Source organism: Dipodomys spectabilis, unplaced genomic scaffold (assembly GCF_019054845.1).
Source record: "Dipodomys spectabilis isolate Male_0828 unplaced genomic scaffold, ASM1905484v1 ptg000156l, whole genome shotgun sequence".
NCBI classification, from domain to species: domain Eukaryota; kingdom Metazoa; phylum Chordata; class Mammalia; order Rodentia; family Heteromyidae; genus Dipodomys; species Dipodomys spectabilis.
In genome coordinates this window covers 3456236-3484067 of record NW_024870833.1, presented here as the reverse complement: position 1 = coordinate 3484067, position 27832 = coordinate 3456236, and the positions used below count along the sequence as shown (strand labels likewise).

Genomic DNA, 27832 nt, shown 5'->3' with positions numbered 1-27832 from the left:
TATACTTAATCTTGTTCAACCACTTTGGATAGTAGTATGGAGGTTCCTCAAAAGACTCCACATAGAGCTCCCTTATGACCCAGCAATCCCACTTTTGGGCATTTACCCCAATGATCACAAGCAAGACCATACCAAAGCTACCAGCACAACTATATTTATTGCAGCATTATTTATCATAGCTAAGATATGGAAGCAACCCAGATGCCCCTTCAGTAGATGAATGGATCAAGAAAATGTGGTATATAGATATAGATATAGATATATACACAATAGAATTCTATGCCTCCATCAGAAAGAATGACTTTGCTGTTGTTATATTAAGGCCTACTTTCTTCTTCTTCTTCTCCTCCTTCTCCTCCTCCTTCTCCCCCTCCTCTTCCTCCTCCTCCTCCCCTCCTCTTCCTCCTCCTCCTCCCCTCCTCCTCCTCCTCCTCCTCCTCCTCCTCCTCCTCCTCCTCCTCCTCCTCCTCCTCCTCCTCCTCCTCCTCCTCCTCCTCCTCCTCCTCCTCCTCCTCCTCCTCCTCCTCCTTCTTCTTCTTCTTCTTCTTCTTTCTGTACCACTGCTAAGTAGTTCCTCCAACTTTAACCTAAATTTTATAAACAACAATTCATATTAATGTCTAAAAAGCATTCATTGACGTATCATTGTCTAAACTGCAAAGGATCTTAGAACTGTATGAAAATGGTACAAGTAGAAACTTGAGAAAGTCGTAATTTATATTCTGAGGAAAAATAGTCAATATATGTAAAATGCATTGCGATTTAAAGAGATCAGAATGTAGGAAATGCTTTTGGGTAATGAACTTTGATAAAACATGAGTAAAATTTGGGGAGACCTGAAAGAACAGTCCCAACTTCTTATCTAACTTATTTTGCTAGTAATAGTCTATGTTGGTAGTTACAGCTTCTGTTATTACTCCTTATAACCTGTGGTCTAATTATACTACAGTCTTAAAACTTGTCATTTTGCCTCTATGTTGCATTAGGTTTCTTTTATTGGTACTAAATTGTTACCACCTTTAGTGGCTTAAAACAATCTCAATTTTTATTTTCTAATTCTGGAGTGCAGAAGTCCAACATAGGTCTTTCTGAGATAAAATCAAGGCATTGGTATATCTGCATTTATTTTGGATGATCTAAAGAACAAATTGTTTCCTTAAATGTTGTAGCTTTTAAAGACAACAAATATTCTTCAGAGACTTTTCTTCCATTTTCAAAGCATAACATCTAAATCTCTGCCTTTTAATTTCCACCCATGTAGTTTCATTCTCTGATTTTGATTTTTCTACATTCCATCTATAAAAGAATTAGCAATTACTTTAGACAATTCAATGATCATCTCCCATCTTAAAATCCTTAATTACATGTACTCAGTCCTTTTTCTCTGCAAGGTAATGTAGTCACAGTTTCTAAGGATTTTTATGTGGACATGTTTGGTGGGGGGCATTATTCTACTTAAAACTAGTTCATGAATTCTTTGTTCCCTATCCAGAATGTCCTTTCCCATAGAAAGTCTTTTCTTCATGGCCTAGATGAAATTCTTCTTCCTTTAAAAGTCCTTTCCTATGACTTCAGTAGACTCAACCTAGAACAGAATTAATAGATTTGTCCCTTCACTCCCTCAGCACATTATACTAGCCATATGGCAACAGGACCAGTCTAATTAAGTAAGTAAGCATTTATCTCCTTTATTGGTGTGTGAGCCTTCTTTATTAGACTACATTGCAGTGACTTTGTGTCCCCACTGTACCATAGCACTGCATCTTGTAACTAGTCTATGCTCAATAAGTGTTTATCAAGTGATAGGTTTGAATGCCTATGTTGTACTGAATAGAATAACAGCCATACCTACCCCTCCCTCCCTCCCTCCCTTCCTCTTCTCCCTCCCTCTCTCCCTCCCTCCCTCCCTCCCTCCCTCCCTCCCTCCCTCCCTTTCTTCTTTCCTTCCTTCCTTCCTTCTTTCCTTCCTTCCTTCCTTCCTGCTAGTATTCATTAAGCATTGAATGGAATAAAGTTGAATAAAACACACAATTGTGTTGCAGGAGCGCCAAATCTAGTAGAATAGAAAGAGATATGACTAGGTGGAGGTGCGACTCAAATGGCAAAATCTTTGCCTAGAAAGAGAGACCCTGAGTTCAAACCCCTGTACTGCCAGAAAAAAAAGAAAGATGAAGGTTAATAGTGTGGGGTAGAATTTGTTGATCTATAAAAACTTTCACAGCAAGAAGGTATTTGTTGGATCAATAATATGATGTCATTACTATCAGAAATAACTATAGCACCTTTTATTTACTAATTTGGTATTAGTAGGAGTAGTAGAAATAGTAGTAGTAGTAAAGAAACTAGCCACAGAGGAGATGAGTTTTTTACCAAAGATCATACAGTTTATAGGTGGTAAAGTTGAGATGAAAAAAATAACAGGCAGACATTACTTATAAGCACTGTAATGTACTGATTCTGTGTATGATTAAGGAGTAATTTATTAGAAATTAAATAGTTCTTTATATTCTTCATAAGAAATAGGTGAGTAGGTTTAGGCCCATTCACCTAGAATTTGAAGCCTTCTTTTTGTCTTCTTTTTTTAAATTTTATTTTATTGTAAAGATGTCATAAAGAGGGGTTATAGTTACATGAGTAAGGTAATGAGTACATTTGGCTATTTTTCTTTTTTTGTATGTTTTTGTACATTTTTTATTGTATAAATTCTGTAGAGAGGGGTTACAGTTACATGAGCAAGATAATGAGTACATTTCCTATTGAGCATTGTTGCCTCCTCCTTTGTTTTCCCCCTACCATCCTTAACTTCTAAACTAAGTGAATTAGTTTGCTGCTAGTATGAACTACAATGTGACAACCAGGAAATAAGTGAGAACCTCAACAAATGTTTGGGCACCACTTATCCACAGTTTCACTTTCCATAGTTTCAATTATAGTCTGAAAATATTAAATGTAAATTTCATAAACAATCAATGAGTTATATCTGAATAGCTTGATAAAAAAATCTTATACTGTCATGTTCACTTGAATATCTTTGACTCGTCATACTTAATTTTTTCACTTTAGGATATAAGAAATTTTCACAAAGAAGGTTGAAAAGATTACTATGGATTGACCAAGATATTAAGTCTGTAAAATGCTATATATTTTTGTTGTTGTTTTGTTTTCCCTGATAAACAGTTTCAAGAGATCACTTAAGGATTTTGGTGTCACCATGTTGGTACATCCCAAACCAATTTAATTTTAAGAAATAGAATTGAAAACTGTACTGAATGCCTGATAGAAATGAAATGAGTAAGGAAATAGTATTTTGAATGAGAGTAAAGTAAAAGATAGTTAAGCTGGAAGGGTTTTCTGTGCATAGTTGGATCTGGAGTTTCTTGGGCAGCACTGATTAAACTCACACTGAGAACAGAACTGATTCTTACTGCTAACCTGAAGGCTAAAGATATCAACTTGAATATTTCCTGCAGCTCCTGTTAGTAAGATGGCTGGGAAATAAGATTTGGGACTGGAGTTTGGGGAATATATGACTCAAGCTTACATTTTAATATGGCAGTTTCTCAGATGTGCCTGATAAATCAGCACTTTGGACTAGGGTTCATTTATGTCTTAATGTGATGCCAAGTTCCATGTTTAGCAAACAAAAACCAGGTATCATCTAAAGGTATGTTGGAATTCAAATAGCTTATTCTCAATATGATTATATAAATTCTCTGATTTTCAGATTAATATGATGGTGGCATTTGGCTGCAAGTGAATAGCTTTTGATTTTGTTTTGTAAATTAAAATGTATTTTAACTGACTTATTAATGTGAATGATTTAATCATTTGAAATATTCAGTGATGTGTGAGAGCAAAAATTGTGTCCAATCAGCATTTCAGTTTCCACATCTTTGATAAAGTCATGGTGGTGGAAAGCTGGACATGAGCAGTCCTCAGAGATCTTACAGACACTTGTGCTGTCATGAGTGAACAATATATTTAAATGGTGTTCTGAGTAGCCACTGTTTGAAATTCAGTCTTTCACCTTTACTATTTCAGTCTTATGCAACAAAAGATAAAAGTAGCAGGATAGAATGGCTAATTGCCAAAGGCTAGGAAAAATTGGGGAAAGCTGGTTAAAGCATTCAGGCTTACAGTTGTATGATGAATGTATGTTGTGAATCAAATACAGGCCAAAGTTAATAACTCTGTAATGTAAACTTTGCTGAGGGTCAATTTTAAGTGTTCTGGTCTCTTACCAAAATATGTTTACTGTATCAAGAGATAAATGTCTTAAACCAACATGATTGTGATATTTTGTGACATATATATTTATCATGGCATCACAATGTACACTTTCATGCAAATTTGTGCATTTTATCTCAAAAAAAGTAGAAAAACAAAGTACACCTTTTTCTGGGGGTAGAAAACGTATACTTAATTGAAACTTCAAGTGAAACATTTTGCTATTTGGAAACAAAAGGCAGTAAGGTAATGCCCTTCCCTGCTGATAACCTTGTAACAGAACAAACTGGTGCATATTTTTGTATTTTCCACTTTGTAGCTTCTTTTGATAGAGACAAAAGTCTTAAAATCCCATGAAGTGTCTTTTTGAGGTTTCTGAAAGAGAGTTTGTGAAATCACAAATCTTTAGAGGCATACAAATTATGGTTTCATCTTGATTAGGAAGAATAACACTGGGTAAAATTATATTCTATTCAGCATGGCATATTTTAAAATGTCAGTTAGGGGACTTTACATTAAAAATAAATTGTTAGTGAAATAGTTCTTTTGCATGGATTGTTCCAACTTATTTAAATACAACCAGGGGCAATAAATTTAGAGAAACTTGAAACCTTAAGGGAATACAAGATATTAAAACATTTTTATAGGCTTACAGGGACATCATTTGACATTACCAATTTTGATTTAATGTGAAATCACAACATATGGGAAAATATAAAAGAGACACTGGTCCTATTCTTTACTTTTTGTATTTGTCTCAATTATCTTTGACCAAAAGTTGTACAAAAATCTTAGAATATTTCTATATATCTTTTACAATGTATGTTTTTTTCTTTTAATCTTTAGGGAGCAGACTTTAAGCGCTGAAAGATGAAAGCTCCGATTCCACATTTGATTCTCTTGTATGCTACTTTTACTCAGAGTTTGAAGGTTGTGACCAAGCGAGGTTCTGGTAAGAACTGTTCCCCTCCCCTCTCCTCATGTTCATGATTTAAAATGATGATGCCACATTCACAGACGTGCCATCTGTAAGAGGTGGAGAAATGTGTGGAATCCACATTGTGGAGATATTGTAGGTATATGAGTGTATTGATGGGAAATTAAAAAAATGGGAATGGGTTGAAATGAATGTAGCTTATACTGCTGATTACTAGGAATTAGAATGAGTTCAGTGCTAAACAAATCATATAGTATGATTTCCAGCTTTCTTTCACAGTATCATTTTCAATATTATACAAAATATTATAGCTTAGCATTTCATTTTCAGTTGTGCTTAAGACACATTCTTGTTAGGATTGTATTACAGCTGATTTGCTGTGTTGCTTGGACACATTTAAGGGGAAGAATCAGTATTTTTGAAGAAACTTCCATAGGACAGTCCATAATAATTTACTAAGAAATATAAATTAGAGTATAATAGTAGGGAAAAGAGCTCTTAAAACTTTACACATTACTAAGCATCAGAGTTTCTATCTGATGGTTGATACCGAGAGTAAAGTAATGGTTAATATAATTGAGTATGTAGTCATTTAAAAATGTACCTAGTAAACCATTGATACACAAAGCCTGGCCAGGCTCCTGCTTCATGATTAGTTACAAAACTTTTGAAGTTATAACTTTTAGTTATAAAACAAGTGCATACACATTATATTTCTTGCTGCTAGATCTAGGATATGTTTCCTATTAGTTCCAGAGGGATAGTAAACAAAGATGAAATAACATTCAAGAGCTGTAGAGTGCTATAATATAACAGATGTTGCCTTTGGAATTCAGAAAGGAGAAGGAATGAAGGGGATGAGATTGGGCTGTGCAGCAACCTTATCAGTCTTTTAGGTTAAGAGGCTTCAAAATCATGTTTATGATACAGTGGAAAAGGTTACATTCAAGGAAAATAAAGAGCAGTTCTCTTTTCATGAATGCCTTCTGGAAAAACAAAACAACCTCTAAGAAGAAATTGGGAAGGGCTTTGTGTTTGGATAAGAGTTCAAGTTAAATATATTTTGTGAGTCTATTGATGATCCTTTACCATTTGGTCGTGTGTGTGTGTGTGTGTGTGTGTGTGTGTGTGTGTGTGTGTGTGTGTGTGTGTGTGTGTGTGCGCGCGTGTGTGTGTGTGTGTGTGTGTGTGCATGCCATTGTGGTCATAGGCAAGTTAAAAAAAGTGTCTTTGTATTTGCATAGTGTTTCATCTGTTTTTCTGGATTTTTTAAATGAAAGAAAACTGTAAGACTATGATTATTGATAAAACCTTAAAACATCATAAGGCTTATAATTCTTAGACCTAATTATATAAAATGCTGTTTTATTCACTTGTTTCTGTGCATATCAGATCTATGCTTTATTTATTGAAGTCATAAATAATTCAGATTTATTCTCTATAAGATCTAATTTGGGAACAAATTGTACATTTGAGAAACATGGAACAAAGCCAGAAATATGGAAGGACTGGACACTTCTTATCTCCTCCTCTAGTGACCTGGAAAAACTCAATGACCCATTTCAAATTTCATTTTCTTTTATTTTTGATGACATATTGTTTTAGGTAGATATTGCTAAAATATCAGATATTAGATGGAAATTCTGAAGCTATGTCTTCAATTTAGTAATTTGGTTGTTGCTGGGTGCTGGTGGCTCACGGCTGTAATCCTAGCTGCTCAGGAGGCTGAGTGTCCAGGATTATAATTCAAAGCCAGCCTGGGCAGAAAAATCTGTGAGACTCTTATCTCCAATAAACTCCTCAGAAAAAGCTGGAATTGGAGCTGTGGCTCCAGCGGTAGTGCATTAGCTTTGAACACAAAAAAGCTCACTGACAGGGCCTGAGTTCAGCCCCCAGAACCATCAAAAGAAAAAAAAAAGAATCTAGTTATCACATGCCTACTTGTTAACTCTCAAAAAATGTACTTTTATAACATAGTGTAAAATGACAGCTAAGGAAAGCACTGGAAATTTAGCATCTTAACTTTATTCCATAATATGAATTGTTATTCTTTCTCTCTCTGTCTATACCAACAGCATATGGACTTCCTAAATGGAAGACTGTCTGCTTGTTTGGTTGGTTTAGGGATATTAACTGTATTAACTTGAGAATCAATATTATTTTATGAAGATACTTTTATAGCTTGAGCTAATTTCAGATGATGTCTGTTACCATGGCACCTGTGAAGGGAGAAGGAGATATGCAGTTTACGGAATATCATCATTACTGATCTCCATAGATCAAGTAGAAGAGTATGTTTGGCATCTTCTTTTTAAAAGATTAATAGCTCAATCTTCATGCCCAGCCCAACCTATAAAACCAGAGACATTAATGCCAGGGAGTAAAAATCAATTTCTGATGTTAGATCTTGCATATTAACCAAAATTACATAGACTTATTTTTTTTCTTAGCATTTAATTATTTTTATTCTTGATTTATCAATCTTTTTGAAAGTTTAATAAACACAATTCAAACTCAATTCTCTTCATGACAGTTATTAGAAACATTTTTTTTAATTCACCATGGCCACTAGAAAACTGAAGCTAGATATCTTAATAATTAAGAATATATAAAAATAAGCAGGGTGACAGTAGCTCATGCCTGTAATCCTAGCTACTCAAGAAGCTGAGATTTGAGGATTGTGTTCAAAGCCAACCCAGGCAGGAAAGTCCCTGAAAATCTCATCTCCAATAAACTACCAGAAAATGGGAAGTGGTACTGTGGCTCAAGTGGTAGAGTGCTAGCCTTGAGCTGAAGAACTCAGGGACAGCACCCAGACCCACAGTTCAAGCTTCACAACCAAAAAAACCCAGTATATATAAAAATAAAGATAACATATAAAATATGATTAAAATAACAGGATTTTTATAGCATGTTAATTATGTATAATGTTTACTTCAAAATTACAAATATGATCATTTCATAAAAATTTAGAAGGAAGTATTTCTCATTAACCCAACTAATTTGAAAGCAATAGGAGCTCTTATTACACAATTTAGAGATATATTATTTCTATCACATGGCTAGCACTCCTGCTACTATTAATTTAAGGAACCTAATTAGGTAGTTATGTCATTATAATCTCCTTGTTTTAAAAAGTCAAAATTCAACTTCTAAGGCTTTGTTTTAAATGTCATTTTAGATATGTGTATATTATTGCAAATGAGGATTGGATGTGGTCTCTTGGATAATAGTATGAGTTTGTGCATACATTGAGAATGAAGGCTTCTAACATATATGGGAGAGATATTCTATTGTTACACAATAGATTTTTATCCTGAACAAGTTTATATTTAACAAGTTGATAAGCAGAACTTGAAGAAAAGCACAGATTACCAATGTTACTAACCTCCCTCCAGTATTTGAAGTGTTATGGCAATTCAATAGTAAACATTTGAGTTGCTGTCATTTGTAGAATTCCATACAAAAACATATATAAAGTAAGTGATTTATATGAGAATCTTCGTATGTCAACTAATTTAGAAAATTTAGTTTGATATGTTCTTTTTCCCTTATCTTTTCTTCTCTTCCCACCTCCTTCCTTCATTTATTTAGTGTATTTGTCTGCAAATGATTTATTTCACTGTTGCTACTGTGTATTTGGAGAACTCTGTTTTCACTGTAGAAGACTGAATTCAGTACTTACAAATGCTCAATTAGAAATAACCCCTGTTTTCACTGTATTGGATGTTGGTATAATTTGGGGAGTGAAAGGGAAAAAACAAATTGTTTAAATAGGGATACAGGTTGACCCATTGAAACAATGAAATGTAAGACGCTATGTTGAAAAATGAACTTTACAATTTCAGGGGGGAGGGAAGAATGTAGTTATGGAGATGGGAGGGAAGGGATGGTAGGGGGGAAACAAAAGAGGAGGAAACAATGCTTGATAAGAAATGTACTGGTTACCTTGCTCATGTGATTGTAACCCCTCGGTACAGCATTTTCACAATAAAAAAAACTTATTTTTTAAAAAAAGGAATCTACAACTACGTTACATTCCTAGCACTTGGTTTTTTGGAAACAAAGTTACTATATTACTCAGGCTGGCCTTGAATTTGTCATAACCTCTCTGCCTCCCAAGTGCTGGAATACAGGCCTGAACTAACATGTCAATTTATTTTAATGATAAAATTCCATCATTATATTGTTTAAAAAGATAATATCTACAAAATGCTGTATCTTTTTCAGGACATTCAAAGAAGATAGTATGATATAGTGTCTGTAATTAGTGGTGTCTGTAACTAGTGGTTTGTTTGAAAGTATATACATAATGTATGTGTGTATGTGTATATAAGTTTTTAAATAAGCTTTTATTGTGAAAATACTGTACAGAGAGGTTAGAGTTACACGAACAACGTAATGAGTACATTTCTTATCAAGGATTGAATTTGAGGTCAGGCTCAAGAGTTGTAAAATGATATGAATTGTTGAAAGACTGTTATTTACTTAGTATTACTATACCATTTTGGAGGAACTAAAGAGTGAGTGGAAGAATTTTAAATGATGAAGAGAAATGAAGCTGGAGTATCCTAGATATAGAAAATAAGAAAAAAATCAATGATCATTTGTGTTTTGTGAGTGCTCTGCTTTTATATTCATCCCTAGAATGTAAGATGGTGAGTACCAGAACCATTTATGCTTGTAATCTCTATAGTACCAAATATGGTATAGCTTTCAAAAATTCATAAAAATGTCTCAATGAATTAATGAGTACATAAATGAGTGACTATGTAATTTTTAATTACAGGCTGAATCATGACAGTGAAGATACTATAGGACTAATACAGTGTTATGAAAATATAGATAAATTAAAATAGAAGCATTTAACCAAACATGTATTTTTACTTAAAGAGCAATCAATATAAGGTACAATATGAGAACTTTGATGCAAAAACAAACTCAGAATAAACAATATGTACAAAATAAAGGCAATGAACCATTGCAAATATTGAGTGTTTGCACAGGCCTAGTCATTGGTGGCTCATGCATGTTATTCTAGATAATCAAAAGGCTGAGATCTGAGGAATAAGCTTCAAAGCCAGCCTGGACTCTTATCTCCAATTAACCACCACAAGATGTGGAAGTAAAGTGGTCACTCAAGTGGTAGAGTGCAAGCCTTGAACAAAAATGATCAGGGAGAGCTGGGAAGGTGGCGCTTGCCTTGCATGCATGAGGCCCTGGGTTTGATTCTTCAGCATGACATAAGCAGAAAAAAAAAAGCTGGAAGTGGCGCTGTATAGTGCTAGCCTTGAGCTGAAGAGCTGAAGGACAGTGCCCAGGCCCAGAGTTCAGGCCCATGACCGGACCCCCCCCCCCCAAAAAAAAAAAAGCAAAAATGATCAAGGACAGTGGCAAGGCCCTGAGTCCAAGCCCCAGGACTGACACCAAAATAATGTAGTTTCAAATACGTTAGAAGGAAAGCAATTTGTCAGATATTTTTGTATGGGAATTTTACTACTGTTTTGTAGAGCTATTTATATGATTGTACATACATTTTGGTTTTAATGGTATTGATGAATAGTGGTTATCATGAAAGGGATATAGCTCATAGTTTCTGACACACGATAAATAACCAAGTCATTTCAGGATAGATACAGTATTTATAATTATATGAGAATATGGAGAAGAAGCAGTATATAAATTGAAAAATATGTTATATTCCAAAATGGATTTAAGATACAAAATGTATCCCAAAGCTACTGCTTATTGTGGGATAAAAAGATAATGATGGACAAATTTTTTTTGTATAAAATTCCTTAGATGTTTTTCTTGGCTGAAACCAATGGTAAAATAGTCTCCAGAGATTTTCTGAAACTGGTGACTTTTGCCTAAATACTTTATAGAAGTCAACAGTAGTTAAGGAACCAAAGACAGTTTAGTCTTTGTGACTTTTATCTGTGGATGTTTATTTCCTCCCATGTAAACTGAGATTTTACTAGATCAAAATGAAAAAAAGAAGTCTAGTTGTTTATTTCTATCTCTTGCCAATGTGATTTGTGTACATGAGCTCTCTTGGGCATTTGTGGAAGTCAATGAGCTTAATTCCATATGATTAAGAGACAAACTAGTCTCCCAACATCTGCCTTTTATTATGTTACCATGTGTTAACTTTTAGTTTTTAAACTATGTCAAAAATTTGAGATATTTCTCTCTATTTTCCTTTGGGAGAGCTTGCAAAAATCAAACCCTAAGCCTTTGTTTCTTTACTCTTTGAAATGCAAAGCTGAAGTTAAATTTCCCTTTAAAAAGATTTTTCTCTTGTATTTATTATACATTTTATAAATTTTGAAATTAAATCTGGAATAATCTTATTTGTTTAAGTGGTGTCTTTAATTGGATAAGTCTAATAAAAATAGAACTAATAAACTGGGCACTAATGGCTCATGCCTGTAATCCTAGCTACTCAGGAGGCTGAGATCTGAGGATCGCCATTTAAAGGCAGCCCGGGCAGGGAAGTCCTTGAGACTCTTATCTCCAATAAACCACTAGAAAAAACGGAAGTGGTGCTGTGACTCAAGTGGTAGAGCACTCATCTTCAGCTGAACAGCCCAGGGACAGCGCCCAGGCCCATAGTTCAAACTCCATGACAGACCAATAAAAAAATAGAACTAATAGCTCACAATAACTATTCAGCGCCTTGGTGTGGTAATAATATGATATATCTGTGAATTTCACTTTCATATGATTTAGTTTTTTCAAAACAATTTTACATAGGGCTGTCATAGATTATTGACAATTTGGAAAGTAATACCTTGTTCATGGTCAGTTTACATGAAGAAGGTAAAAGCAAATGTGGACAGATCTTCCAACTTGACCAAGATTTAAATGAGGAGGAGACCATTTCAAGTTAATAAATATATAGCAGTATGGTACTATAACACCATATATATTATAAAACATAATGTATTGTTCTATGTATTCAATTGGAGATGTGAGGGATAGCAAAGTATGGTTAGCAGCCAGTTAATGGTGGCCATTTAAACTCAAGTTGAAGAAGTGGGTTTTATAGCATATAGATAGTGACTACTTAAACAGAAAAATAAAATCATTTGTTAACTATAGGGCCCCAGATGATCTATAATATTGCTTGGGTATTTGAACACTAATTAGTACATTATCAGTGTCCTATCTTTGTATTAGCAATTTTTCACAAATATAAGATAATAAGCATGCTTGTATTTTTTCATTTTGCCATTTATCAAAGCAATTGATGACAGTAACATCTTGATCAATGTCAATGCTTCCATATTCTCATCATCCTTCAACCCAAACCTTTACCTTACTCTTCTTAATGCTATGACATACAATGATTTCTTGACTCTATTCTCCTCTTCTCCTCACCACTTTCTTGTATTTTTTATGTCAAATTCCAAAATCAATAATTGTGGAGACTATGTACAGAGAAGTCCCTTTATTGACTTTTACTAGCTTCCACTCTATACCAGCAATTCTTTGCTTAATGATCCCTTTTGTCATGTTTTATAACATACTCATATATTAGTGATAAAGTTATGAACAGTAGTTTATTTTGTTTGCTTGTTTTTGTGCCAGTCCTGAGTCTTGAATTCAGGGCCTGGATACTGTCCCTGAACTTCTTTTGCTCAAGGCTCCTGCTCTACCGCCTGAGCTGCAGCTCTACTTCTGGCTTCTTCATAGTTTATTGGAGATAAGCATCTCAAGCACTTTTCTGCCTGGGCTGGCTTTGAACTGAGATCCTCAGACCTCAGTCTCCTGAGTAGCTAGGATTACAGGCATGAGCCCCTAGCGTTGGGCACAATTTTTGCAAGGGTATTATTTGATCTAGTGTAATTTGTAGTTAGTTAATTCAAACAAAGTTCTTATCGCATGTACTGGAGTCTAGAGAAAGGATGGTTGTTTATAAACCAGATGGGAAGAAAGGAACTCAGAAGAGAGATGTAGAAAAATTTTGTTGAAGGGGCCATATGATCTTTGACCCATGATAAAAACAGGAGAGTATGTGGGGAATATGGAAAGATTGAGAAAAAAAACTTGGTAGAAGATGAGGAAGGAATTGAAAAAGGAAAAGAAAAAGTGAAAAGTGACACTAATGATGTTTTGGAGCATAGGGACATTTAAGATTCACCCACACTCCAAAATCACTGTGTCAAAAATATCCCTTTTTCCTTGTGGTAGCCTAAAAGAGCCTGAGTATTGTTCAATGATAAAGACCTGACACAAAAATGATTTTCTGACTCAAAGTACCAGAAATGAGAATAGGAAGGAAATTTTAAAGTTAGAATCCATTGAGTTTGATGATCAATTAGATGTGGGAGGTTAGAAAGAAAGAGGTGAAGAGAATCATTCTGAAATGGGAGAATGGTGATGCTATCAATCATATTAAAGGTCCCTGAAGCAGAAAAACTTGAAACAACCACTTATTTAAAGAGAACAGTAAGGAAGGTCTTTGTGACTAAAGCAAAGATGAAAAGGTAGATTGGGGATACATTTGGAATGTATTGTATGTCTTACAAGGGATTTTGGATTTTTCTCATGTAGAACAAAAAAAATAGCTGAGGTATTTAATTACCTTAAATCATTTCAGTAGAAAATTCGGTCTTTAAGACTGAAATTCTGTTTGGTAGATCTCATTGTAGTTTCCTTCACAAACCATAAAGATGAAACTACTCATTATGCATGCAACCATGCCATGCACAGATTTATACAAACCTCTTTTTACATTGAAGAGAAATATATGTTTTATAGAAGTATGCATGGTGAAAATGGTTTGGAACAGATAATATTCCTCATAGGAAAGAACACTTTGAGGTTTAAGTATGATCAGCCAGCAACTCAGTAAAAATCATCTGAGATATATTGAGGGCCCCCAAAGCAAAAGGTTTCCCTAAAAAGAATGAACAGTATCAGGTAAATTTTTTTTTACGATGAATTGTAGAATAATTTGGGAATTTGGCTGTTGTTAGTATTTACAGCATTGCCAATTACACAGAGAAGATGATGAGTACGTTATTCATGGAGGAGTAGTGATGGAATTAATTTTATTTGGAAATATGTGAACTGTGCCAGGTATTGGGAATATTGAGCTAATGGTATTATTGTTTTAGACATATTATTTCCTGTGGTTGCTGTAATAAATTACCATGAAGCCCCAGAATTAAAACTGAAAATTTATTCTTACAGTTCTGGAAGCCAGAAATCTGATGTCTAGGCATGATCAGGGTAATACTCCTTCTGAAGACTCTATGAAAGAGTCTTTTCATTGCCATTTTGATTTTCTGGTAGCTTTAGTTGATCTTGGTTTCACAGCTGTCTGCCATTTCCCTTCACCTTCATATCACTTTCTCCTCTATATCTCCAATCTCCTCCTGTGTTTCTCATATAAGAACTTTGGATTTAGGACACATCAGATAATCCAGGATGATCTCATCTTGAGATTCTTAAGTACGCCAGCAAATGTACTACTCAAATGTACTACTCAACTAAGGTCAAATTCACAGATTTGGGTAGACATATCTTTTGTGGAAACTACCTTTCAATACACTATGAAAGTCAAGGGAGGAAGTCTAGATTTTGAACTTCATATTGAGTACAGCATGAGAGAAAAAGATTGTCTGGGGGATGTAGGCAGGAAGATAAGACGGAAAGGAAAGGCAAAAAAGGAAGGATGAGGACCTGACCATGAACAGGTTGGTGGAGAAAGAGCAATCAGTAAGGAAAAGGGATTAAAGGAAAAATGAGAGACAGACAGACAGACAGAGATAGAGGGACAGAGACAGACAAAACTTCAAATGAGAGTGATCATGTTCAGTTCAGTACAGATGAGTCAAATAACTAAAAATCATTAGAGAAAATCCAGGAGAATGTAGAGTCTAAGAGAAGAGATTTAGAAAAAGGTTGATATCATATGTATGTTTTTATAAGTATTATTAACAAGTCGTTATATCAAAAATATTTTTCATATTTGTTTAACTCTGGGAATTATGCTTTTTGTATTTAGGTGATATGTGTGAAACTTTCAGTGCTAATAAAAGGATTGTAATAAAATGTAATTTTTCCAAAGAAATTTCTTTTACCTACATCTGAAATATGTTTGCCATAGATTAACCTCTGGAAGGTCAGATAATATTTATATGATTTTCAGGTCAGGACCTTAGTTCATACAAATAGAAAGAAAAGGTGGCTTGTAAGTGTATTATAATTTTCCAGGGTTAATCCTCATGTTGAATATTGCCACAGTTGACAGGATGCTTCCAGGGGCAGCTAATATTGACATTCCAACTTTCATCTCTAATGATCATTAAAAGCAAATGCTATCTGTTATTCTTCCAGAAGTGGTTTAGGTTGCTTTGTTGAGTACTATGAAAACCACATGACCAGAAATTGTGATTTGGGTTTCAATTCAGCTCAGAATAAGCCTTGTTGATTTGGACAATACCTCAATCATTTTATATCTTCTTTGATCTTTCATAAAATGACAATGTTTAACTACAAAGTCATCATTTTCTTCATTTTTTTCAAATACTAAATACTTTCAAAGATACTCAGTACAAAAAATAATACTTTCTTCTCTAGCATATTTTATGTATTTGCAAACGGATCAAACACATTTTGAAGGGCATAATTTGGATCAGAGAACTTGACCATTGTTAGCTGCATTTAACTTCATGCTCTGCAGTTTGTTCTTACACTGCAGAGTAGAGGATATTAGTTTAACACAAAGGTTCACTTATGGACAAAATAATTCTTAGTTATTGTTATAGAGTGCTTACATATACTTTTGCACAGCTATATTAAAAATAAGATTCTTTTTCTTGAAGATGGTGATACTTCTATGTAAAAGAAGTTTTGACAGTACAAAATACTAAATTCTGTTTTAGTCTATTGTTTATTGATTCAAGACAAATTTTCTTTTGTGGATTTATGGTCTTTTGAAAATGTTATGGAAAGTGTTACCTTAAGACAATGACAATGGATAATTTAGCCAAGCATGAAAATCCCTGGGGACTATATACAAACATTTCTCTTTTTTTTGCTCTAGTATGGTTTAAACTCAGGGCCCCCAATGGTCACATGGGATTTTGCTTGTGGCACACATTACATTTGAGCCACTCTTTCATTTCAACACTTTTGTTAGCTAATTGGAGACAGATGTTTCAGTGCAAGCTAGCTTCAAACTGTGATACTCAGTACTCAGTTGGCTGAGTAGCTCGGATTACAGATGTGAGCCATCGATGCCTCCTAAATATTTCTTTGTGTCGTTATTTTGCAGGTACTGTTCACATTATTCAATTGTCATTCCTGTTTCTACTTACTATAGTAAAATATTTTCCAATTAAGTTTGTTGTCTTAATTTCAGTAAAGTTCTGCCACTGAAATTTTACTTGGAGTTCAATAAGTATATTCTAATACATATCATATATATATCGAATATATCATATATATCTATATATAATATAAATACTATATTGCAAAATGACAAATTATTTTCATATATGAAAGGGAAATATTCTAAAGAACTTATATTTTTCTCAAATATATTATCACATCAGAAAAATGACAACTACCAGCAAGGATGATTGTTCTCGTTTTTTCTCATAAATATGTTCTATAAAATAATTGGACTCTCCAATGCCATCTTGTGGCTTTTTAGGGTTGATATAAATGCAATAATAAATATAGAATAGTTGGAAATAAGTGGCCTAAAGATATTTCTGCTGTGGCTAGCTTCAATCTTTGACCCACAGAGCTCAGCCTGCTGAGTAGTTTGGATTATAGGTATGAGCCACTGATGACTGGCTTCACTGAGACTTTCTAAGGAGACAAATACATAAATTTTTCACGACATCAGGTTGATTTGCATCCTTGAATTATCAGAAGTTAAATTATTGAAAAGTGCATTCATCTTATAAAGTATGAAAATCCTTTAAAGTATATTACTGCCATTAAGGGCTTGTCATTTCATTAAAAATTAATTTAATTAATTGATTGTTTTGAGACAGAGTCTCAGTATGTAGTACAGAGTAGCCTAAAACACACACAAGCTGGTCGTGAGCTAGAATCATCTTTCCTCAGCTTTCCAAGTGTGGAGATTACTGATAGGTACCACCATGGATTTTATCTTTTTAATAGTTCATGTTTCAAAATGTCAAAAAAGCCATTAAATATCTCAGATTTTCTTGTTACTATAGTTAAGAGATGCTGATAAACTATGAGAGTGAGTAACATGTGGATAGGTCCATGCTTTCTGGCTTGTTTTCTTCTTAGTCCTGTGAAATGAGTTTGCAGTAAGAAGATGAAAGACTCTGTGGACAGTAAAGCTTAATGGAGCATACTAGTAATCAGGCCAAGTCTCATGAACTTTCCTGCCAGGGCTGACGTTCAACCATGATTCTCAGATGTCAGCTTCCTGAGTAGCTAGGATTACAATCATGAGCAACCCACCATCAGCAATATTTTGTTTTTGTTTTTTAACACTGAAACAATACAAAGGGCCTTAGTTGCTATAAATACCATTGCAAATAAGGAGCATATAGCATATAACACATGTACACATCATATAGACACAGACTCATAACAGCACTAACATAATAACAATCTTTCCAAACTTTTTAAACAATTTTTGTGTCCAATTATAAGCATTTACAAATAATGTATACAAAAACATTTGTTTCCTTCTTTTGTGCATAGAACATCCTTCATATTATTGAAAGAAAAAAATACTTGGTTCTAATAAGCACTTGTTTAATTTCTGCTGCTCTGTGTGTTCGATAATTTTGACTGATATCAGCTATACCAGGATTTTTTAAAAAGAGGTTAAAATGTGTAGATAATTTATAAGATGGTTTAGTAAAAGAAACCCAAATAGATTTTGCATTACACGGGTTATATTAAAGATGGAATCTAACAAATTTTTCTGCCTGAGTTTGGCCTTAAATTACAGTTCTCCAGATCTCTGCCTCCTGAGTAGCTGAGATTGGTGCCAATCTCATAAAGCATACTTTTTTTGTTATCAAGGATCTTCTATATGCCAGGTGCTGATGATTCAAGAGTGATTATGATTGCTGCATTTTAACATCTGTTTTTTATTTACCCAACTAAATAGTATAAGCTCATTGAGTATAAAAAATATACATGTTTATGTAGATGTCTTTTAGAATCACTGTGCTTAAAAGAGTCATTGCATAATTAGAGCTTAATATATATTTGTGTTTGATGGGTAGATTTAAGAATGCCAGTGTATCTCATCACACACTATATTTTCCCAGGATGATTTATACACTTGTCACAACTTCTCTGATACTGGAAATTCCTTGAGGAATGATCTCAAAATAGTTTACCTTCATAACCATACCACCTTTCATGCAATGCTTGGCACATAGCATCCTGTGGCCAACTACAACACAAGCAAATGAATAGCTTTATCTGACTTTTCATTTCTCAGCAAAGTTTTATCCTTAGCGTTTGGGAGTGAGTTGACCAGACATGATTATTGTGTTGGAATTGCATTGGGAAATGTATCTTGAGATGGCATGTCTTTTTTTTTTTTGGGGGGGGGGGTTGGTCATCGGCCTTGAACTCTGGGCCTGGGCACTGTCCCTGAGCTCTGTAGTTCAAGGTGAGCGTTCTACCACTTAAGTCCCAGTACCACTTCCTGTTTTCTTGTGGTTAATTGGAGATAAGAGTCTCACACACTTTCCTACCTAGGCTCGCTTTGAACTGTGGTCCTCAGATCTCAGCCTCCTGAATAGCTAGGATTACAGGTGTGAGTCACTGGTGCCCAGCTGGCAGTTCTTTTTTTGACTCTAGTTTTCTAGTTGCTTTAATCATCAAAGAAGTTGTGTAGCTTTTTTTTCCTTTTGATCCTAGAAAGCATTGGCACACATATGAATAGGTAGGTCCATCTATTCAAGAAGAGTAGATGCAGTAAAGGAATCCTGTAGGGGAGGGTGCCTCGCTGTTCACTGCTGCAATTGTCCCAAGACTGAGCACAGCAAACTCTAGGATTTCCAGTAAATAGAAGTGCCCTATAACGTTAAGGGTGTTTTACTTTAATTCCGAACATGACTTAGTTCAATTTGGCAACTTGCATATTCATTCTGCCACTCTGTAACTGACATGGTACTCTGCAATGAACAGTGGTGACTTACTGTTTGTTTCAAAGGCATGTTTTTGCTTTCTTTGGGAGACATACTTGGTTTGTTTTGTTCAATTTTTAATGATACATGATTTTATTTTAAATTTCTTTGGAAACGGCTTTGTTTCTGGCTTTCTATGAATCCAGAGGAAGTTATTACCTTCTAAGTTTTCAATTAGGAAAACAAAGCAAGTTTGGAAGCTCCATTGGGATCTTGTAAACCCTCTCAAAGCATGTTCTGAATGAGACAATTTTTGAGCAACTAGTGTTAATTGTCTGAGATGAGACAATCCACAGAAGCTAATTGGAAAGAGTCTCATTCTGCAGTATGTATGGGGTGACACATTAGTTTTGCTTCTCTGGGTCTGTTTCTGTTGTTCTTATTGTTGTTATTTACTTTGGTCTACCCTTCCTTTCAGTATCTCCTATTTTAAGAGGAATTTTCTCTCAATGTTATGTTACGGCTTCTTTAATGATAAGGTGGAGGCCTTCCTTATAGATCCTTCATAACTACGGACTACTATAGTTCCCAAATCTTCAATCATTCTTTATATGTAATATAAAGTTGGTAAATTTTTCATAGCCTTGTATCCCCCTATGCCTTACCTAGATGCGATATTAAATTCAGTTTCAACTTTAATGTTTGTGTTGTGAATTACAGCTGGTTGGTACAGAATAGTATTTATCACATTTTCTTTCTTATGATCGCCACCTGAGTGATTACACTGTTGACATATTCTGAATTAGACAAGAACATATGCTTGACTAAATTGATGCCTCACATAGAAGCTTGCATAGAATGAATTTCATTTATGCAGTTATTTTAATTTTTGATTACATTCTTTTGTTTTAGTTTTATGTTTTTATGCTTCCTCAAATCTGTTCCTTTGTGACTGAAAATATAAGACTTTCCTGAAACTTGGAACTTTATTACACAAACTAAATGTTAGCCTAATTTTGAAGAAGTTATAAATAAGGAAAATATTTAACTTTTATTTTTTTGTATAAGCCCCGAGGGGGCTTGGACTCAGGGCCTGGTAGCACACTACCACTTGAGCCACAGGTCCACTTCAGATTTTTCTGGTGCTTAATTGGAGATAAGACTTGTACAGAGTTTGCTAGGGTTGGCTCTGAAGTGTGATCCTCAGATCTCAGCCTCAGGTATGAGCCACAGGAACCCAGCTTCTGAAATATTAAATCTTTGTGTTTGCCATTAGTTCTCTTAGTCATCCTAAATTTGATTTTTTTTTACTTTAATTGAAAGGAAAAATATAATTATTCTGATATCTTTTGGATGTTATTGGAAGATTCTCAGCAAAGCTCTCTAGTGTCAGATTAGCTCCTCTACAAATCTGTGCTGATAACTAAGGACTCTGGAGAAGAGTTCTCCATCAGATGGAAAGAAAGAAAGGAATCTTACAAAGGAGGGAGCAGAAAACACTGAGTATCAGGAACCTATGAGGCAGTATATCAAGTAATAATTGAAGGCAGAGTAGTGACCTGTATCTGTCTCACTTTTATTTTCTGTGTCTGTTATAGAGCAAATACTAATTTACTTCACACTGGAATGAGGTAGGAATTATGAAAGAAAAAACGGAGAAAATGCCAATGGGTAGTATGGCTTCAACCATTTTTTTGTGTGTGAAAAAACCTTGAGACAAAGTTCAAGATTGGGAAAATAATACTAAAGAAGATGTTTTGCATGAAGGAAAATATGTATATGCTGTCTGAGGCAATCTTTGCATTGGAAAATGTAGATCATACTACCATATGGTTATAGAACACCATCTCTAAATTAGGGTTCAAAGTCAAATTGTTAAAATGTTAAAGTTCAAATTCATGATTAAATTTCACCTAGATGCCATGATCCCTGAGAATTCTAAGGATATAAATTGATGGCAACTTGCACTAATATTTCTTATGTTTATGACAAACTGTTTCCTATGCTTATGAATGTAATTCCCTATTGTATGCAGATAATTCATATGTTCTTTTTGAATTTTGTATGATTATATAGTTACATATTTAAATAATGCAGTGAATTAGATGGATATTATGTAAGACATATCCTTTTAATAGAATAGTTACATATTTTCTGCAAGTATTAAGTCTTCATAATTAGCATATAAATTTACACCTTACTTTGCAACTCAGAAGAGATCATATTACCTTTTCTAATTACTGTTAGTGCAAGGAAGAGGATATTTGTTTCTGTACTAATATTGCTTTTGTTCAGCATTTTGGAATCAACAGTTAGGATGATTTTGGGTAGTTTTGTTTCACTCTTAATTATCCTGCTAAGCCATTATAGAGATAATAATTTTAAAGAAATTTCTTCTTTGAAGAAAATTTTATGAGATATGCAAATAAAATGAGTAAACCTGTTTTCTATCAGGATGTACAATTTCTTCTTAGGTTCTTCTAGCTATTTGGTGCAAGAGTGGTTGTTTGTAGTGTGTATAATTTGAGCAGAACATACTGGGGCTTATTAACCAATATGAGGCAGTTCTTTCCTTCAAAAGGTAGAAGATATAGTAATATGGTTTTTCCTTTAACACCCATTCAATGTATAATGTTCTGAGTGATTTATTATGTACCACCTACTGATCTAGGCACTGGGAATAAATGATAGCTACTTTTCTCATGTTGGATGCAGCTTAGTAGGCTTAAAGATAAGAATTTAATATTACTTCATGCTGTTAATAAAAGTATAACAAAGCAGTGTAATGGTGTTTGACAAGGCTAGTTACTTCCACTATTGTGACCAGGAGAATTCTCTTTGTGAAGGTATCATTGGAGTTGAGACTTAGCTACAAAATGGAGTTCGTTAAAAATATGGATATGAGAAAACCTTATTTCAAGCAGAAGGAATCGTGAGTACCAGACATGCAGCAAAAACAGAGAATACTTGTTTAAGAAAAGAAATTAAGGTTAGTTATCGCTAGCAGGTAGTGAATGAGAATCCTGCAGTGACTCACATGGCAGCGTTTTCACAGGGCAGAGAATGATGACTGGATTGGTGAAGTGGAAGAAAATGTTGGAGAATTAGCTATGGAACCTTCAGTCATAGTTTAGAGTGTGCATTTTATTCTCAGCATAATGTGAAACCACTAGAATCTAATAAGTGAAAGAGTGACAGGATATGACTCACATTTTTCAGAGATCATTTTTGGCTGTGGAGTAAGAGGCTATTTAAGTCTTACTAAAAATGGATGACAGTTACTAGGTCTCTGATGGGGAGTGGAAGACAGAGAGATAAAGATTGGTTTGGGTACACTTTAGAAGTAGAATCAAACAGGTCTTGATGACAGATTGGAAGTGGAAGATGAGGAATATATCTGGGATATTTACTATTCAAAGAACCACAGATGAATTCTCAATTCTCAGTTGCACTGGTAGGGGAGCAATTGGATTAATGGTGGTGCTAGTTACTGAGATAGTACCAATTAGGGAAAGGAAGAATTTCTCTTAGAAATTTTGTTTGGGATTCTCATTCAGAATTCTAGAGGAAATTTCATGGAGTTTTAGACAGTTTAATAGACAAGATTGGAATAAACCATTGACACACAAGTAATATTTAAATGCATTTGCTAAAGTAAGGACACTCAAGTTCAGTTTCAGTAGATATAAAAAGGAGTGGTTATATAGGTCAAGGCTCTGTGTTGCTTCAATATTTTGGTAACTGACAAAGAAGTACAAGAAAAGTGAAGTAGAGAAATAGAGTATGATTTCATGAGGCTTAGAATGACTCAAAAGTATATTGAACAGACATAGAATATGATGAAGATAGAGTATTGCTCACTGGACTTGGAACTACCTACAACTATCAATGATAAAAATTAGTGAATAAAGCCAGGCGCCAGTGGCTCACACCTGTAATCCTAGCTGCTCAGAAGGCTGAGATCTGAGGATCACAGTTCAAAGCCAGCCTGGGGGCAAGAAAGTCCGTGAGACTTTTATCTCCAATAAATCACTCAAAACTGGAAGTGGTGATATGGCTCAACTTATAGAGCACTAGCCTTGAGCTGAATTGCTCAGGGACAAGCACTAAGTCCCAGAGTTCAAGCTCCATGACCAACAAAAAATAAAATAAAATAAGTGAATAAATATGACAAAAGAATAATGGCTGAACAGTGAGCAAGGAAACTGGTCTTAAATTTTTATTATGTTAGTGCTACAATGAAGGAAATTTAAGTCCTCTACTGAATGCAACATGTTTGTGAATGTTAGTACATAGCACTAGGTATCTAGAAGTGAATATGTAGGCCAAACTGAAAAAAAAAGGAAAGACAAGAAAACCGTTTTGAGAAAAGCAAACAAAAAACTAGTTAACTACAAATTGATTGAAATTTATTTCACAAACCTAAATTCCTCATTCCCACTGTCCTATTATATCTATTATGTAATGAGGAGCTGTGTTAATTATTTCTGCCACCTGCATCTAATGAAATTAGATGTAAAATTATTGATAGGTACAGATGGCCATTTGAAAAAAAAAGAAAAGATCTCATATTTTTCCTATCAGCTGGTCAAATAGCCTAAATTAGAATTGCTCAGATTATGAAAATAAGCATCAAACTTTTTCATAAGTATATATATGTATATAATATGTTAAAATGGCAGTTTTCTCAAGCCCAAATAAATTTTTGTTTTTATTTGAGCTTAGATGATAGCTGAGTAAATGTATCATGCTAATTATAGCTTAATACTCCCTTTGGTGGAAGTTTAAACTAGTTGAATTATTTCAATTTAAGTAATCTCTCACCCATTTCTCAGTTTACTTCAGTAAATGTTATGAAAATATGCTTTAATCTTAGAATGTATAAATGACATTAGAACTCTAGAATCTTAGATGACACTAATAGGTCATCTACTGGTGATTAACAAAGCTATCAGTGTTATAATGAAGTTCTACTACACGTGTGATGCAGCGTAATTAGTAATGTATAACTCTGACAGGCTGTAGTATGAATTATCCTGTTAAGGAAGTATAGAATTTGTAGCAAGGACTGTCAAAATTGTATCCATTTTGTATAGACTGCTCCCAGTATTTTCAAGGTGAAGCTTATTAAAACATTGGATTTAGGAAGACATGGGAGGACGGAGGTTGGAAATTAAGAGTCCAAATAGACTGTCATTATCAGAAAAAGGATAACAGAATGAAGAAGCAAAGACATAGCTTGGCTAGTTGGAGTCAAAGATGAATAAAAAATAAATTGAATGTATATGGTGATTAAAAAGTAATATATTAGGCCTGAAAATGAGGAACACAATGAGTAGAAATGTGTTCAGATCTGAATGTGTACCAGACACATCAGATATCTCATTATGAAAGAAGGGCCTGAAATGTGCAAGAGCAGTGTGCAAGCTGATAGAGGAACAAAAAGTATTAAGAGCTATGTAAAAGCAGTGTTGAAGCACAAATTGTCAGAAGTCTTCTTTTCTCATTCAAGGTTAAGTAAATTACTTCATGTTATTCATCCATTCATGGAGCCTGCTAGATTTGACCATTGAAGATAGTGTGGTTCCCTTCTTATGAATCATTTAGGACAACGTTTTTTGTAATATAGAGATCACAGCTATACATTAGAGAATGATCTCTTGATAACAGTCTTCCTGCAGCTTGCCAGGGAATAAAAACCTATTGTTGATCAAGGGGCAAACTTGAATTACAAAGATCAGCAATAGTAGCGCTACTGCAGGAAAATTTATATATAAAGAAACTTGTGTCCCCCCTCAAATAGTTTTTATTAGTTTAGTCCGCAAAGTAGCCTATCATATATAGATTGTTCAGGAAAGCTTCCAAGTGAATGTCAAAAATCAGAAAACAGATAGTTTTAGCCTTGGTCTAAAATTCAATTATATTGATTTATCAAGGAATTGTTCTCTGATAAATGATTTTAAAGCATTAACTTTCGAGGTTTTGCAAGAGATGTACTTTTTAACAAATTTAACCACTTATTTTTGGATCCATAGTAGCATCTTCTCTTGACTACAATAGATTCAGAATATGCATTGACTATTTTTTGCTTGTTGTGATTAAAATGTCAAATTTAAAGTTGTTAAAATGCACATTTGTCTGATACTAGTCATTCTTTTCTTTTAAAAAACAATTCTTTAATTTCATACATGTCTAGATTTTTTAAGATATTATAGAAGTACCTACTTTTAGAGTTTGGCATATATATACGGTATATATATATATATATATATATACACACTACTTTGCTTTAGATTTTAATTAACATGGCATGCCCTGAACACTTTTGGTAAAAAGTTCTATTTTGTATTAGGTAATAGATCTGGTTAAATAGACTCGTAGTACTAGGATTTATTTAATCTGAATAGTAGTTGTAGTGCTGAAGCTTTAAGTCCCAGAAGTTCTAATTTCTCTAGTATCCTTGTTAACTCTCTTTACTTGAGTATTTCCTAAGTACTCCTCTTTAAGAGGAGGCTGTGTCTGCTAACACTTTTTTTGTAATCTACTACTATGATCCTGAATCCTGTTAGTATGATATAGAGGAAGGAAAACAGTATGTATAATAGTTGTAGTGAGGTTCAATTTCCTCTAGCATCTTGTTTCTCTCTTCACTTGGTCTTACCAAAGTACTCCTCTCCAGAGATAGATTGTGTCTTTTAACACTTTCATTTGTATTCTACTACTATGATCCGGGTTGGGACATGGGAAAAGGAGCATACGATCCAGTTTCTGTCTTGTATTAGGCTTATTTTGTCTGGGATGTGACTTTTACAAGCAGTTCTCTAGTTCCCCCACCCCCTCTTACTCCTTTCTTTCTTCTGAGACTGAAAGTTTCCATTATCCTTCTTGGAAATTTCATCCCTGTGACTCTGTTAATCTCTGTAAAGTTGGTGTGCAGGGATGCCCTTCTTTCAGCAGTGATAAGACCCACAAATACCTTTCTTCTGGGAAGAGCAAACATTTAGTATGAGAACAGATTTGGGCATGTTTTACAAGGGTGATACTTTTTCTTCCCCTGTCAGGGCCAAAGGGATTTTTCTTGAATTATTACTAGAAGAATATGGTATGTTTGCAGGGGATGAAGCCCACAAAAAGTACGGGAGTGCAAATCTGACTCTCCTGAAGTATCTTATTCTGCTGTCAGTCTACTCTCAGCCTCTAGCAATTCATCAAAATTACTAGTTTATGACTCCTTTGACTCTTCTGATTCAATGTGTCTTGTCTCTCCAGAATTCAAGGTGGCAGTTTATTTTTGTTCTTTCAGTTATATGATGAATGCAAGAAAATCATTGATTTTTTTTCTTTCCATTTTTTCCTGATGTAAACACGGGGGAGATGAATCCAAAGCTCTTGATCTAGAGAAGCTAAATCCACATATCAGGTCCCCCTCAATTGGCTATTTGATAGAGGAATTTTTTTTCTTTTTCTAGGATCATGTTTTATTGATTTTGTATGTATGTTTATTTATTGAGGTGGGTCTGGTCAGTTTTAAGTCTGAAGCATAAGTTCATTTAATTTCCTCTGAGAGCATTTATTTCCACCTTGAATTAGTTGTAGATAATAATATTAACTTCTTATGATGCCAGTGACAATAAATGAGATCCTGTATTTAAGTAGTGTAGTTTTATCTATGTCACAAATAGGTACATAATCAAAATGTTAACTTTGTTTCGCTTTATGTCTTCTATCCATTTGTATTGATGTAACGTATAAAGTCTATTAGATAAGGGATTAAATATCAAATATGAAATTATGTGGCATTTAATCATATAAATGTCTTCTTCCAGTTGATAACTCTCAGTTGAAATTACCCATTATTATGAAATCTGATATACTTTGTATGATTGAATCACCTTCTACCAGATGTTATTTTACCCAAATCACAAAAGTGACTTAAAGCCCATGTTACCTCAGGATAGTGGTGCCAAAACCAGTTTCCACTTTCAGCTCTGTTATCACAGTTACCACTCCACTACTCTATATTCCATTTTTCTTGCCTTAATATGCCCTGAATCCTTTACACTGGCAACAAGCTTTTGCTATGTCCTGATGCCCACTCTATAGTTCTCTGAGAAGGGATTCATGAGCAGTATTTTTGATTCTGTACATGATTCTATCTGTACATGATTTTGTCTGTAGAGTCTTGAATGAGATGCAACTCCTAGTCCCTGTATTCTGAATCTGTTCATCTGAAGCCCACATCTTAAAGTGTGAACAAACATCCAAGATCGATTGGTAAGATTGGCTTTAGATTTTATTTCCTTTTCTAAACTTTTAATTTATAAACCATAAGTATGATCTCCAATCAAAGTCTTGATATCTTCTCTTATGTTTTTTTAAAACTAGGTATAGCCAAATCACTGAAAATAAGAGAATAAAAGTTTTCCAAATGAATATTCAAATGTAAAAATAATTTGAATTGAAATGTTAGGTTATAAAATTAATGTGTAACAAAGTAGGTATAGAACTATAATCAAAGAACTGTATTTTCCTTTCCAAGGATCTCAACTTTTGTTATCTATTCACCCAGGGT

General features: G+C 34.2%; 1 protein-coding gene across 1 annotated transcript in view; it reads left to right on the top strand.

The window, feature by feature from the left end:
* The window catches only part of Il1rapl1 (interleukin 1 receptor accessory protein like 1), a 1186632-nt gene that overhangs the window by 173437 nt on the left and 985363 nt on the right, over positions 1 to 27832 (top strand). The window contains exon 3 of the mRNA XM_042692436.1: positions 5078 to 5179. Coding sequence (XP_042548370.1) covers positions 5098 to 5179 — 82 coding nt within the window. The 5' untranslated portion in view covers positions 5078 to 5097. The remainder of the gene's footprint in view (positions 1 to 5077; positions 5180 to 27832) is intronic.